The 13404-nt window shown below is 40.1% G+C and overlaps 1 protein-coding gene across 1 annotated transcript in view; it reads left to right on the top strand.

The window, feature by feature from the left end:
• Positions 1–13027, top strand: part of ldb1b (LIM-domain binding 1b) — a 28084-nt gene extending 15057 nt beyond the window's left edge. The window contains exons 2-11 of the mRNA XM_061769833.1: positions 2621–2723; positions 4121–4165; positions 4358–4433; positions 4519–4621; positions 4744–4916; positions 6824–6946; positions 7039–7122; positions 8587–8710; positions 8801–8949; positions 10930–13027. Coding sequence (XP_061625817.1) covers positions 2621–2723; positions 4121–4165; positions 4358–4433; positions 4519–4621; positions 4744–4916; positions 6824–6946; positions 7039–7122; positions 8587–8710; positions 8801–8949; positions 10930–11160 — 1211 coding nt within the window. The 3' untranslated portion in view covers positions 11161–13027. The remainder of the gene's footprint in view (positions 1–2620; positions 2724–4120; positions 4166–4357; positions 4434–4518; positions 4622–4743; positions 4917–6823; positions 6947–7038; positions 7123–8586; positions 8711–8800; positions 8950–10929) is intronic.
• The last annotated feature ends 377 nt before the right edge of the window (positions 13028–13404 follow it).

The raw sequence follows: 13404 nt of genomic DNA, 5'->3' as shown, positions 1-13404 counted from the left end.
AAGCACCAGGCATGACATGGGATTTTTATTTTGGCCACAATATAGTTGTGACCTTGCCCCTGCAAAGGTCTCTGCACGCCCCTGGTTCAGGGTTTCGCCGGCCTCTCGCCCAGAGTCAGCTGAGATAGGCGGTTCAGAAAATGGATGGATGGATTTTCAAATGTTACTTTTATAAAGTTCTTTCTTGCTTGCCTACTGTCTGACGCAGCTCCGTTGTTTGCAGCAAGCCGATATGCACTAATTAGGTGAACATGAACATCACTTGGCAGCCAGCTTCATTTCCACACGCACTTCCACTTGGCTGCATTAGGCCAATTCTCGTCTGTGTCACTTAGAAGGATGGCCTGGGATGAAGGAGGAGGAGGAAAGGGGAAAAATGCTTAGCAGACAACCTTTATGAGCACTGGAGTGGAGTGGAGGGGAGTGGAGGGGGGCGACTGGCGGTGGCGGTCAGGGAAGAGAAGAACAAATGTACTGCGGAGAGAGAGGAGGAGGAAGAGGAGGAGGAGGGCCTACAGCTATTGTTCATGTCCTCCCGTGAACAAAGGGCTCATCGGGGTCTGTATGTAAACCCACAACAGGCTTCAGCCGTCTGACAAGGCCTCATGCGGGACAAAACATAGCCGACACAGTCCCGCTATTTGGGCCGTCTTGCTTCCCCGGCCTCACAGTTCGCGGAGAAGTGGAGAAGTGCATCGATCGCGTTCATTGGGACGTGTCTTGTGGGTACGTTGCGCCGAGCCGTCCATTCAGCGGGCCTGTCGGTCTTGACGCACGAAGCGCACACACGGACTCTGCCACGGATCTGTAAACAGTCGTCTTCTCATTGGACTTCAGCGCAGGTAAACGCTCGCTTTTTCCCGGCTACACGCTTCTCATCTTTTCCACAGCCGGTGCCGCTATTAGTTATGGCTGACTGGCTCACGCGACTGTGATTTGTTTGGTTATTTTGCTGGATCCTCGTTTTAAAAGGGATTTGATGCTAAGGCGTTAGCAGCGCAGCTAGCAGCTGCCTTCTGTGCTGGCTAACGTTAGCTTGGCCACGAAGTCCTCTACGTGGTCTGATTGCACCCACTGGCGATGGAGACCAGTGGCAGTATTTGCTGAGTAAGTTTGCAGTTTGTCTTCTTCGGGATTGTTTCCTTGTATGTGCGCCGAAATCTTTTGCTTCGAAGTGTGCCAAGCTAACGTTTCCCCCGAGCTAATCGCTAATGGTTAGCATTGTGCGCTTGGTGCCTTTCTAATTTCCTTTGTAACCCCACAGCCCCTCATAAAATGTGCGTGGACGGACTGAGAAACATTGTACGTGTCCACGAAGCCTTTACAAAGGTTAAGTGCAACTTTAACAACACAGCAGGTTTTGTTTTTGGTCAAAGTTTATTTTGTTGGGTGTTTCAGTGCAAACCGAGCGGTCTAAATGTATGCAACTGTTATTGTTAAGTGAACAGTTCATGATGTGTAGAGTTTGCGTGCAACGTAGTGTTTGAGCTACTCCAGCCTGGACATGACATATATATATATATATATATATATATATGTTCAGTGTGTGTGTTTGGACAGTGCAGCGTCTGCTTGTTGGACAGGAATGAACAAATTCCCAATGGAGGAAGTGGAATCCTGCTGATGTGATTGGGACTGCCTGTCATTAACCGCTAACAGGGGAGGAGAGGAGCTAATGGAGCTCTTACCAACTAATGGGCACATAACATCGATTATTTATTTATTTATCAACTCCATTCGTGTTGTTTTTCCTCCCTCTTGCTGTTGCGCCCAGCCCATTGCAGTCCTGCTTACTTGTATGGTAAACAGCTTCTGCTGACAGTAACATGAAGGCATAGTTTTCTTTTTGAAGTTGCTAAACTTGTTTTAGGTCCCGACAGGACAATATTCTTTTGTTATTACAGCCAAACCTCTCTTGTGAACTATATCCATTTTGTATTAAGGCAATAACATGGTGCTGCTTAGCACTTTTTTTTTTTTTTATTATTCACTGCACAACTGACCACCAGTGTTGTTCATATTACCGAGTCTTTGGCATGTATTAAATTAATGTGAATCAAACATCTTAGTAGACATTAAAGGACATTCTGCTTTTGTTGTTCTTTCAGCAGCACAAATCCCAATTACACGTGCTTGAAAATCTGGCACACAAAGACACAGTCATATGTTTATTATGTTGAGACAAGACATTTATGAGGCGGGGCTTCACCATGGTAACGGCTGGGGTCGTGACCTGGAGACTTCTACCCTGGATAGCCTTAAGAGAGCTGGCCAATTAGAGTAATTTAAAGGGGTATGAGGCCTGTGAGAGATGTCAAAAGGCGTGGTGTTTAGCCCTGTCTGTTTGTACTTGTGGACTATATTTGTATCTGTGTAGCAGAAGCACAGTGTGTACAGGAGAAAAGAAAAGAAAAAAAATCAAAATATAGGCTGTAATAGCCCCAGTTGGATGTGTGTCCCAAATGCATTAAGTATGTGCATTTATGCTATACTGCCTAATTTAGGTTCCCCATGACAGTATTTTCAATTTAACATCAACATTATAAATTAACCTTTGGCCCTCAAACATAAAAAGTAGATATTACCCTTTGATTGTTTTTTCTTCTGGTTTTTCTTCCAGGCTGTTCCTCCAAGTCATTCAAGCTGTACTCTCCCAAGGAGCCACCCAACGGTAGCACTTTCCCCCCTTTTCATCCCGGCACCATGCTGGACAGAGATGTGGGGTGAGTTTTGCGCCTGTGATTTCCTTTTGGATGTGCTGCACGCCTGATCTCAGAAGCTAAACAGGGTCAGGCCTGGTTAGTACTCAGATGGGCGACCAGCTGGGTATACCAGGTGCCATAATAACCTGATATATCCTCTGGCAGGGCATGGCCTCAAGTCTTCATAGATTGCATGTTTGGAACCCATACAACAGGACAAACTGAGGACCACAGAGGTCATGCAAATAAATAGTTGAAATCTCAATATATATTGTGACTAGGGCTGTGACTCATAATTATTTTAATAATCAATTAATCTGTCCATGATGTTTTTATTATTATTAATCAATGAATCAGATTAGGGAGGATAAGCAGTTCAGAGAATGGATGGATGGATTACAAAAAAAAATTCAAAAACGGGACGAATTTTCAAATGGACAGTGCAGACAATTCACAAAGATAAATTATGATTCAGTCATTGGTTTGGACAACAACATGTCGAAAAGTAGGCAAAAAGAATAATTGTTTTCCAAAGTAAAATAAAATATTTGCAAATGTCTTATTCTGATGAAACAAAGATAATCAGTCTACATTATTATACAACTTTTATTTATGACATTATTATTATCATTATGAATATAATTATTAATAATTAAGTTATAATTATTAATATTTAATGTTGAGAGGCTAAAATTCTGAGGAATTGGACAATTTTACGGTAAAAAAGTTCTCTAAATGATATAAATCGATTAACGAAAATCATATTTGATTAATTTGGTAATCGATTAGTTGTCAGTTAATCGATAAATCTTTGCTCCTCTAATTGTGACGAATCAAAGCTCTATTTGTGTAGCATACTGGTAACAGCCACCCGTGGGAAAGAATTTTCTGCTGGTGAAGTGAACAGTTTTGAGAATGAGAAAAATCACACAGCCTTGCCGACCTGTTATCACTTCACTGGGAGAAATATTTCACGTAGGTGGTTATTCAGTTTTCAGCAGAGTGCGCATTGAGCCTTTGGGACAAAGTTGAAATGACCTAGAGAACTCACCATCTCAGCCACTGGGGTGTCATTTTTCACTGCCATAAAAATTATGCTTAAGTTCCTCTTGGTTTCCCCTCTTTGTCTGTTTAAATATCAATTAACAGTATGCTTAATAATAATATTATTGTTCGAACGATAGAATAATAGATTATAGTGACGTCTTGCTTTGAGCAACTGCAGGAAGTGTTTGTTGTCCGGAGTAACTTCTGATGCCCATGACTTGTAGGCTCTGTTGGGTAACTAAACAAGATGGTGTTGTGTGTAGTGGAGAAGTGTTACATTTACAGTCTCATCCTATTTGTTACACAGTTTTGTGTTCTGAGTTGGTTTCACTATATGTGATTGAAAAGATCTCTCGCTCTTCCTTCTCCAGTCCAACCCCAATGTATCCTCCCACATACCTGGAGCCAGGCATAGGGTAAGACAACATTAACTGCTATTCAGATAACATTGTGGTCTCCACTCGCATCCAATTGAGCATTAAAAGTCTGACCAGGCTAAATGAGGTTGCTCAACAGCTCTGATAGTACTGCAGCTCAGAATTTCCCTTCAGTTTTATTACCACAAGCCAACTGTTCTTTTGTTTTCACCTCGTTTTTTTATGGTGTAGGAGGCACACACCATATGGCAACCAGACAGACTACAGAATATTTGAACTAAACAAACGGCTACAGAATTGGACAGAGGTTTGTAAACTCTCTTACGATCTCATTTACACAACACAGAGCTGTATGTGGGTAATAGAATATTTATCCCGTCTCCAAACTGTAGGAGTGTGATAACCTATGGTGGGATGCATTTACTACAGAGTTTTTTGAAGACGATGCCATGTTGACCATTACTTTCTGTCTGGAAGATGGGCCTAAGCGTTACAGTAAGGAAAAATGCCATATATGCGTATCATTCTGCTGACATGCTACCTATTTAGCCTAATCCCCTCTGTGTAATATAATCCTTTTTATTCTCTCACCCCTTTGTTTCTTTCCACCCATCAAGCAATTGGTCGGACGTTGATTCCAAGGTACTTTCGGAGTATATTTGAAGGTGGTGCCACTGAGCTCTATTATGTGCTGAAACACCCCAAGGAGTCATTTCACAACAACTTTGTCTCCCTTGACTGTGACCAGTGCACCATGGTCTCCCAGAATGGAAAGCCAATGTTCACACAGGCAAGTCTAACCCCCCACCCTCCCATTTTGTCCATTCCTTTATCTGTCTCAAATAAATCTTTACTTGCAAATTGGTTGAGTTAACTCACAGGTTTCAAAACTAAAGGAAAAAAAATCTGTACCTTGACGAGTGCGCAGACTCGCCCTCTAAATCCCCATTCACTATTCATATTGACAGTAACAAATTATTTCCAAATTAGAATCTAATCATTATACATTGTACTACTATGAAATAATTGTCAAACAAATGAAGAATCCGATTTGCCACATCTCCCTGAGGGAATTTTTTTTTTTTTCAATTTGAAATGGCTTACTTTAACCAGGATCGCTTGCGTTTTGTGACTTCAGTGAAGTCAACTTTCAGTCAATTGGGTGAGTGAAACAATAAAATACGTCTATGCCAACAGTGAGGCAGCTAACAAGGTAAACGGTTGGTTGCACTTTTGCACTGATAGTTTTTAGCGTTTATTTTTATTTTCTTCGAACCAACGTAAGAACCGATGTTCATTTCAGTCTATGTTCATTTTAGTCTATGCTGTGGGCTGCTAAGAAAATGGATGTTCATAATTTGGACACCCTTTATTTAAAGCATGCAAACTTTTTTGACCCAGCCCTCTTAAAGAATCTGAATCGTTTGAAACCGGAATCGAAATGAGGAACCGGAATCAGGACGGAATAGCTCAAATTTAAACGATGCCCAACCCTAGTAGTAACTATGAGCAGTAAGTCCAAATGGCGTCAGGCATAAACAAAGGCTAAACGTGAAATATTTTGGATTTTATGATGTAAATGTGGCATGGCAGCATTGCAGTTCTTGTCAGAATAAAGTAAGTAGTATGTTATTCTTTTTGTTATGATTCAAATCCGAATAATTTTTTTTTTTGGCAGACTCAAGTGCCAGTTTCACACTGATTCGTGCATAACCCTCGAGACAATCAATTACAAATACAATTTTCAATGATGTTGGATTTCAAATTTGATGTGAAAAAATTTAAATAGTGAATTTCAGGGGCAGTTGTGTATCATGTGTTGTGTTATCATGAGGTGACACATTTATGATTTTCACAGTCATTTCTCTGAGGGATACGATAAATACGATTTAGGCTGCGATGAAAATAATTTGGACACTCCTGACTTAACTCAATAAAAATACTTTCTTTTGTGTGTGTGTGTTATATAATGCTACAAATGTCTCAACACAGACTCCATATAGACAGGCGTATTGTAACGTGGCTTACGATGAAAATGAGTTGGACAGCCCTGACTTAACTCAATGAAAATACTTTTTTGTGTGTGTGTGTGTGTTATGTAATCCTACAAACGTCTCAACACAGACTCGATATAGACAGGCGTATTGTAACATGTGGCTTGCGATGAAAATGAGTTGGACAGCCCTGACTTAACTCAATGAAAGGACAATTTATTTATTTTGGTTATATAATGCTGCAAACGTCTCAACACAGACTAGATATACACAGGTGTATTGTAACGTGAACATTACAAGTACAAGCACTAAACAGAGAAAAAATGCGATTTTTCCCTTCCACCCCCCTTTGTTGATAGAAAAGTATCCACAATATGGAAATAGTTGTGCACTGGGACCCAAGAGAGGGGCCACAGAGCTGGAAGCATATGTCCAATGTGTCAATTATGTTTTAGGCAAGACAAAGGGGCCGAGGCCAACCCCTGTTGACATAGTATTTCTCTCCTTGAAGCGTCATTGTAGTGCAAAGTCAAATAAGGTAAATGCTCCTTTTAGGTCTTTAATCAATATAAGGGACAAATAAACTTAACAGCTCTAGTTGTAAACCCTTCTCACATAAGCTGCTGGGTGAGATGCTACAATCCATGTAATGATAAAACTCTGAATGAATATACACATCCTAAACCTACTGTGACTTCTGCAGGTGTGTGTTGAGGGCCGCTTGTACTTGGAGTTCATGTTTGACGACATGATGAGGATAAAAACGTGGCACTTTAGCATCCGACAACACCGTGAACTCATCCCTCGCAGTATACTGGCCATGCATGTGAGTGGATGGCAGTCCTGAATCTTTTACATTATGCTATTATTGTATGTGTTTGTCAGCTATTTACTCTGCCCTGTTGATAACCGTCTCAGGCCCAGGACCCACAGATGCTGGACCAGCTGTCCAAAAATATTACAAGATGTGGCCTGTCAAACTCTACTCTAAACTACCTCCGAGTAAGTCAAACACAAAGCAAACACAAAACATAATACCCTCCATTTGGTGCTCAATGTTTGGTACTCTATTTTTACTTCAATACGTTTCTTTATGGAATTTGAACATACACAAAAATAGCTTCTTGTATTTGTTATTTATAAACACTTTCTGACCACAAAAGTCTTGAAGGGTGTTATGCTCAGGAGTTGTGTCTTAGTTTCTAATAGCACGTGTACAAGTCGGACTGGTTCTGCAAGTTAAGTGCCTTCTGAACAATTTTCAATGCATGAGTCACAGCCTCCTGTTGTTGAATATAAACATGAAACAATTTCTGAACTTTGTCTAAACAAAGCTTCTTCTCCAGTAAAGGTACCAAATAAGCATTATTTGATTGGATATTCTCATTAATGGGGTGAGAAAATGTATTCTCATTTAGTTGTTTGACCTATTACACTCATTTTGGATGACAGAAAATATGAAAAAAGATAAATGCAAACTTTTATTGAAATAGAAAATTCGATGATACAAAATACAAAGGAGTGTATTTTGTTGTTACTTTGCACACAAAGGTATGTGTAGGCATTTCGGTAAGGAACAAATGCATTCTACTGCTAAATGTAGGCAGGTTTTAGTCACAAACGTACAAATAAATTGACAACAGGATCAGGACCACGTTAACTTGCTTCCCAGGATCCCTTTGACATGGCCGTACCAAGTTCACCAGATTCACCTGTTCCGTCCTCCCAGGGCACCTGTTCATGTCTACTAATTAAAATTTTGCGCCGGTAAAAGTGTGGCGCAGTTTTATTTCTTTACATAACGAGTTAGAGTACCGCTGTCACTGTCCACATTTTACTTTTTATTTTCTTTACAGTGTTGTCGTGAATTCCTTGCAAGTCCCTGGCCAGAACTGAAAACTCATGTGTGAGCATGTAAAATGAAGAATACATGCAGTCATTAGAATTTTGAATGTCTGTTTCTTTCGGGATAGGGGTAAGCTTTGTTTTACTGCTGTACCTAGAAGTCAACTAAATGTCAGTAGCTCAGCCGTAAGGACGTGGGCTTTGGAAGCAGAGGGTCACTTTTCAAGTCCAACTAGTTCCAAGTAAATTGGAACTAGTTGCTGCGCATCCCCCTCATTCTGACATATTACCACGCATGTCTGCTGTGTGTGATGTGCAACAAAATGATGTAGAGCAGAGTGTAAATTAAATTTCCCTTTGTGGGATTATAATGAGTATTCATTTATTATGAATATACAATACATTTTCTTTTTAAAGCTGTAGATTTATCTGGTAGTTATGTGCAGCTCTTTGATATTTTTCTTGTTTTGCTGCATGTATTTGAAATACTTACTATACTAAAATTGTAACTATGATTTATTTGCACTTAAATTTTACATTTTAAAAAGTTGGCACTGAAAATACGATGATCTTTAACAACTTTTTAACACCGGCCTTCTATCCATGTGTTCTGTGCTCCAGCTATGTGTGATCCTAGAGCCCATGCAGGAACTCATGTCTAGACATAAGACGTACAGCCTCAGCCCCAGAGACTGCCTCAAGACCTGCCTCTTCCAGAAATGGCAGCGAATGGTGGCACCTCCAGGTAGGTGTAAAACACACACAAACTAACATTTGACAGCGCATGCACGCAAACATTTCCTAACATATAACTCTTCCTGCTTTCCGTGTATAGCCGAGCCATCAAGACAGGCCCCAAACAAACGACGGAAGCGTAAGATGTCAGGTGGCAGCACCATCAGTGGCGGAGGAGGACCTAATAACAACAACAATAACAAGAAGAAGAGTCCTGGTAGTGGCTTCCCTCTGTCCAGTCAGGTTCCAGTAAGTACATCAGTGAAAGCTTCTGTCTATGCTATTGGTATTAGACAAACTGTTGTGTTGATTCAGTGTTTGCGCCGGGACATCCGCCTTTATTGGCTGTTCTGTATAAATAACACTAAAATGGCGCGGAATCCAATATTCCACATTTTGAGGTCGTGTCAGAGTACGACTTTTGTGTGATACAGTGATAACTTGACTTACAAGTGCCCCGTGTTTTTCGAGTAGTCACATGGTCCTTTTTAAAGATTTATTATTAGCTATTTATTTTAATTTTGTGTTTTGGGGGGATTTCTGTTGCATTTGAATTTGGAGCGAGCTTCAAATATGTGAGCAATAGTCTCTGATGCACCTTCAGTCATTAATACCCTGTATGCGAAACATCACATGATCAAACCCATCAAACGGGATAGCTGACTTCCTTTGTATACTATGCTAATGAGAAGGACTATGGTTTGATTACATGATTGTTTGAAGCTGAACTTGCTAAAATGGTGTTTTCTTTATGGCTGGTGTCTTTGGACAAAAGTTAAATACATGCATATCATTTATTATTATATACAAATATGATCTGATATATGTAAACACGAACAAAGCCTAAACATCGAATATTGTAATTTTTGTTTAAAAAAAAAAAAAAAAAAAGACATTGCAAACGTTTAAAGTTCCTGCAGTTGCTTTGGTCCGGTCTCCTTCGCCATTCACCCAAACCGGGAGGAAGTGCTGAGACCATTTTTGCCGAATACGGAAGTAGGTGGCACATATACTGGATTGAATGGGACAAAACAGTCAAAGACAAAATGAAAATGCTCACAAGGAGCAATGACCATACACTAACACGGAACTAACCACGTGGTAAACGGCGAACCCAATCCAATTTATTTTTCAAGCGCCTTTAAAAATAAGAGTTGAACAAAATTCTGTACATCAGAGGACATAGAATATTAAAAGTAATGAAAATATAAAATATAGCACCAATAACGTAAAACAATACCACTCGTCAATTTGTTTTATTTATACTTTGCAGTGGTATTTTTCTTTATTAAAATTTAACATTTGCTGTTTTTGGGGTAGCTTGAATGGATTAATGGCGTTTCAATTCATTGCCATGGAAAAAATTGAGGTATGAGGTTGGTCACAAATCCATCTCTAAAATAAAGCTTCCACTGTATTTTGTTGAAGAGTTACTTGATCTGGCACTGACTTGTTGCTCGTATGAATCTGTCACTGTACACTCAAGCTGTTCGAGTTAAGGCCTCTCTATACTCTCACGCTCGCGCGGCCGACAGTGCCCGCATTGCATCACGTGACCGACGCATTGGGCCGCGCGGCCCCTATTTGTCATTTGATGCGCACACGGCACAAATTGTTGATTGTGTAGAACGCCACGGAGATCATCTCTCGTGATTGGTCCGTTTTAGTCACATGGTGTGATGACTAAAACATACCACCGACGCCGCCAGCTTCTTTATCGATTTTGCAGCGTAATTAAACTTATCATCTGGTCATCCAGGTCCATTTGTTCTCGCAGACACTGTTTCACGGTCACCATTATTCTTGCTTTATTCCTTGTTCCGGAAAGGAAAGGAAAAACTGCTACCGGAAATGGCCAAAGCGATGCAGAGGAAACTCCACCTTGTGGTGTCCTAGCCAATACCAGTTGTAGCGACACCCCTGACTTGGAGGAGAACTGCAGTACATTGTTCAAACAGTGCGCGTGGGTTGCGCTCGAGTATAAAGGCAAACTGCGGGCGGGATAGCCGCAATGACGTCAGCTCGGTCGCCGCCCGTGCAAGTATAAAGAAGCCTTTAGTGTTCATTACCTCACATGTTTGTAGGAATATCATTAGGAACTCCCAATGCTAGGATGGAATCTTGATGCTTCATTGTTTGTGTGCCAGCAGAGTGTGTCACGTTGTGTTTAAGTACCTCGTCCTCATCAAGGATGTTCCCCCTGTTTAACATTTTATTTCATATCTACAGGATGTGATGGTGGTGGGAGAACCTACACTGATGGGAGGGGAGTTTGGCGACGAGGACGAGCGTTTGATCACGCGGCTGGAGAACACCCAGTTTGATGCAGCCAATGGCATTGACGACGAGGACAGCTTCAACAACTCCCCGGCTCTGGGATCCAACTCGCCCTGGAACAACAAGGCGCCCTCCAGCCAGGAGAGCAAGAGTGACAACCCCACCTCACAGGCATCGCAATAGAGTTCGGGCCCCTCCTCCACGACAGAAATCTTTCGCGCCCTCCTCTGAGCTTTCCCAAAGCCAAAAGTCACAAGAGCAACAGGTTTCTTAGCAGCCCCCAGACATGCTTTTAGAGCTCTGACTCCTCCGACACGTTGTGACTGGCAGAGCTCAGTTTGACCTCCTCCCAGGGCTTCATCAATACTGTGACTTCCCAACTTAAAGGCACCCTGGCCCCTCTCCCTTTCTGATTCTTTTCTGCATTTCATATTAAAAATGTCCTGTCTGCTCTTGCTAATTTCCACTTTGGACAGCAACATGGTAGTTCTGCTGATGAAGGAGTCGTGGTGATTGAATCCAGGAGAGAACTAACCCACACTAAACCCAAGAAGAAAGCTACAAAGCAGTGTGGCATGGCCATGATGGCAAGTTGCTTAGGGACAGCTTGTACACCCAGCCTCTAAACGACTCAATTCTGGACTGCTCTAATGCATCAAGTCACTAGAAACCTTTGTTAATATATTGATTGTGTGTGCGTGCATGTGTGTGCGCAAGTAAGAGAGAGTGTGAATGAGAAATGTTTCAGGAGAGAAAAGACACGTTAGTGGCTTTGCTGAATCGAGCAGACCAGAATTTAGAGACCTCTTGAAAAATTGTTGAACTTGTCACACTTTCAATGTGGGACACAACAATTCACATTAAACACACACACATTGATACACACACAATTGATGGCAGGAGTTCCAGTTTCCTTGATGCGTGAGCCATCTCTTAGTAGACTGCAACATACACACTTACACATTTTAAGAGTTTTTATACAGTATATATTTCCCTAGAATGTTTTTAATTTCTATTAAACATCTTCAGTTCAGTTGTTACTTTTTTTTATTTTATTTTTTACAAATACTGAAAAGCTACAGACCAAGGAGCACCACGGGACTTTTATTCCTCCCCTAAAATATATTGTTTTTATTTTTTGTGTTTATAAAAGAAATTATTTAGTGTGGATGTTTTATTTTGTCTTTCTGTTACTTTTGCAAATTTGAAATTTTGTGTATTTGTGCTTGTATATTTAAGGTAGTAGCAGTTCTGTCTGACTGTAATAAGATGTATTCTTACTTAGATATACCTAAAGCCATCCTGATCTAATGTAAAGAAACAAAATAGGAAAAATGAGGAAAAAAAAACAGCTCTTTCCTTCTCCCTCTTTTTTTTTTTAAGGGTAGTGTAAATGAAATGACAGAAGCCCTGAGGGTACAATGGCACCATGGGAAGGTGCTTTTCCTATATCTTTTGTTTTTCTGTATTTATTTAGGAAATTCTGAAATTCACTCAACTATTTCATGTCAACATAAATTGTTAGTTCTTTTCCCCTCCACTGTCAGACGTTTTATGTATTGCGTAACCTGATTAAACCCGATGTCAAGTGATTGTGCTGATATGTTTGTTTGACTGGTGACTTTCACTTTAATCACTAGCTTTAAAAGTTGTTTTTTTAAAATGACCTTTTACCCCACAATGTTATAATTCCTGACATCTTCAGACACCCAATGTGTTCTAAAACCAGCTTAACATTATGTTCATACTGCAGAGTTTGTAGCTGTTGAGTCTATAAATTGGGTTTACGAGTCATAAAAAGCCTGAAATAAGTCCTGCTGTTCTTGATTTGGCCCTTCTGGTATTCATCACGACAATAGGTGAAGTCTTCGAACTCTTTTGTACATTTCTATTTTGTTATACTTTCAATCCATTTAAAATTGAGTTTGAATGGTGACTTGTACCTTCCTCAAACCCTGTAGAATCATTGAATTTTGTTTTGGGGTTAGTTTCTGCCCTTGCTAATTAATGTATGGTACCAATAAAAAAGATACATTTTCACTTTAAGAAATTGTTTCTGAAGTTATTGTAAGACTATAGCAAAGTTGGTCATTAACATAACATTTAACCACTGGATTTTTTATAATTTATAACCTGTATATAGCACAAATTAATGGTAAAACAACAACATATGTGTGATAAAGAACTAATAGATTTAGGTTGATTTTATGCTTCTTTTTTTTTAAATCCTCTGATAGAAATTAAGTTGTCGCAACAGTAGTTGCCATATATAATTCGGATTAAGATGAACAACCAAAAGAAGCAGCAGTAGGGATTAAAATTGATTTCTAATTTAAAAAAGAAAATAAATTAAAATGTTGCATGTTGGTACATTATAAAATATAAATACTGTATAGTCAATTACGTTATTGTAACTATACAATGAGC

This window comes from Phyllopteryx taeniolatus, chromosome 4 (assembly GCF_024500385.1).
Source record: "Phyllopteryx taeniolatus isolate TA_2022b chromosome 4, UOR_Ptae_1.2, whole genome shotgun sequence".
In the NCBI taxonomy this organism is placed as follows: Eukaryota; Metazoa; Chordata; class Actinopteri; order Syngnathiformes; family Syngnathidae; genus Phyllopteryx; species Phyllopteryx taeniolatus.
This window is presented reverse-complemented; position numbering and strand designations above follow the sequence as displayed.